Raw genomic sequence first — 321 nt, 5'->3', positions numbered from 1 at the left:
GGGCTGCGCGGGATCATGCTCTGGTACCATTCCCGGTTGTCCTCCAGCGTGTCCAGGATCTCTTGGGCGTCAGGGTGCACCAGGTCGGCCCACGTCTCCCACAGCGGGTGGGCGATGAAGTCTATGAAGCCCACCTAAGGGGAAGGCAGAGCTGAGCCCTCAGCCCAGCCCTGTGGCCCCCACCCTGGCCCCACGCCGCTGCCACACCTGGGACTTCTCCACGGAGGCAGTGTGCTTGTCGCACATGGGGCTGATCTCCATCCCCTTCTCCCGCTCCCGGTCGCCTTGGCAGAAGAACTCCACCATGATGCGGTCGGTCCA

General features: G+C 65.4%; 1 protein-coding gene across 1 annotated transcript in view; it reads right to left on the bottom strand.

Moving 5' to 3' along the window:
• Positions 1 to 7: 7 nt before the first annotated feature.
• The window catches only part of LOC104616405 (cAMP-specific 3',5'-cyclic phosphodiesterase 4D-like), a gene marked incomplete at both ends in the record, with an annotated part of 1663 nt that continues 1349 nt past the window's right edge, over positions 8 to 321 (bottom strand). The window contains 2 exons of the mRNA XM_010281412.1: positions 8 to 134; positions 208 to 320. Coding sequence (XP_010279714.1) covers positions 8 to 134; positions 208 to 320 — 240 coding nt within the window. The remainder of the gene's footprint in view (positions 135 to 207; position 321) is intronic.

The sequence above is a fragment of the Phaethon lepturus genome, unplaced genomic scaffold, assembly GCF_000687285.1.
Source record: "Phaethon lepturus isolate BGI_N335 unplaced genomic scaffold, ASM68728v1 scaffold46450, whole genome shotgun sequence".
NCBI classification, from domain to species: Eukaryota; Metazoa; Chordata; class Aves; order Phaethontiformes; family Phaethontidae; genus Phaethon; species Phaethon lepturus.
Note: the sequence above shows the minus strand (reverse complement) of the source record. Positions and strands in the feature narration are given on the sequence as shown.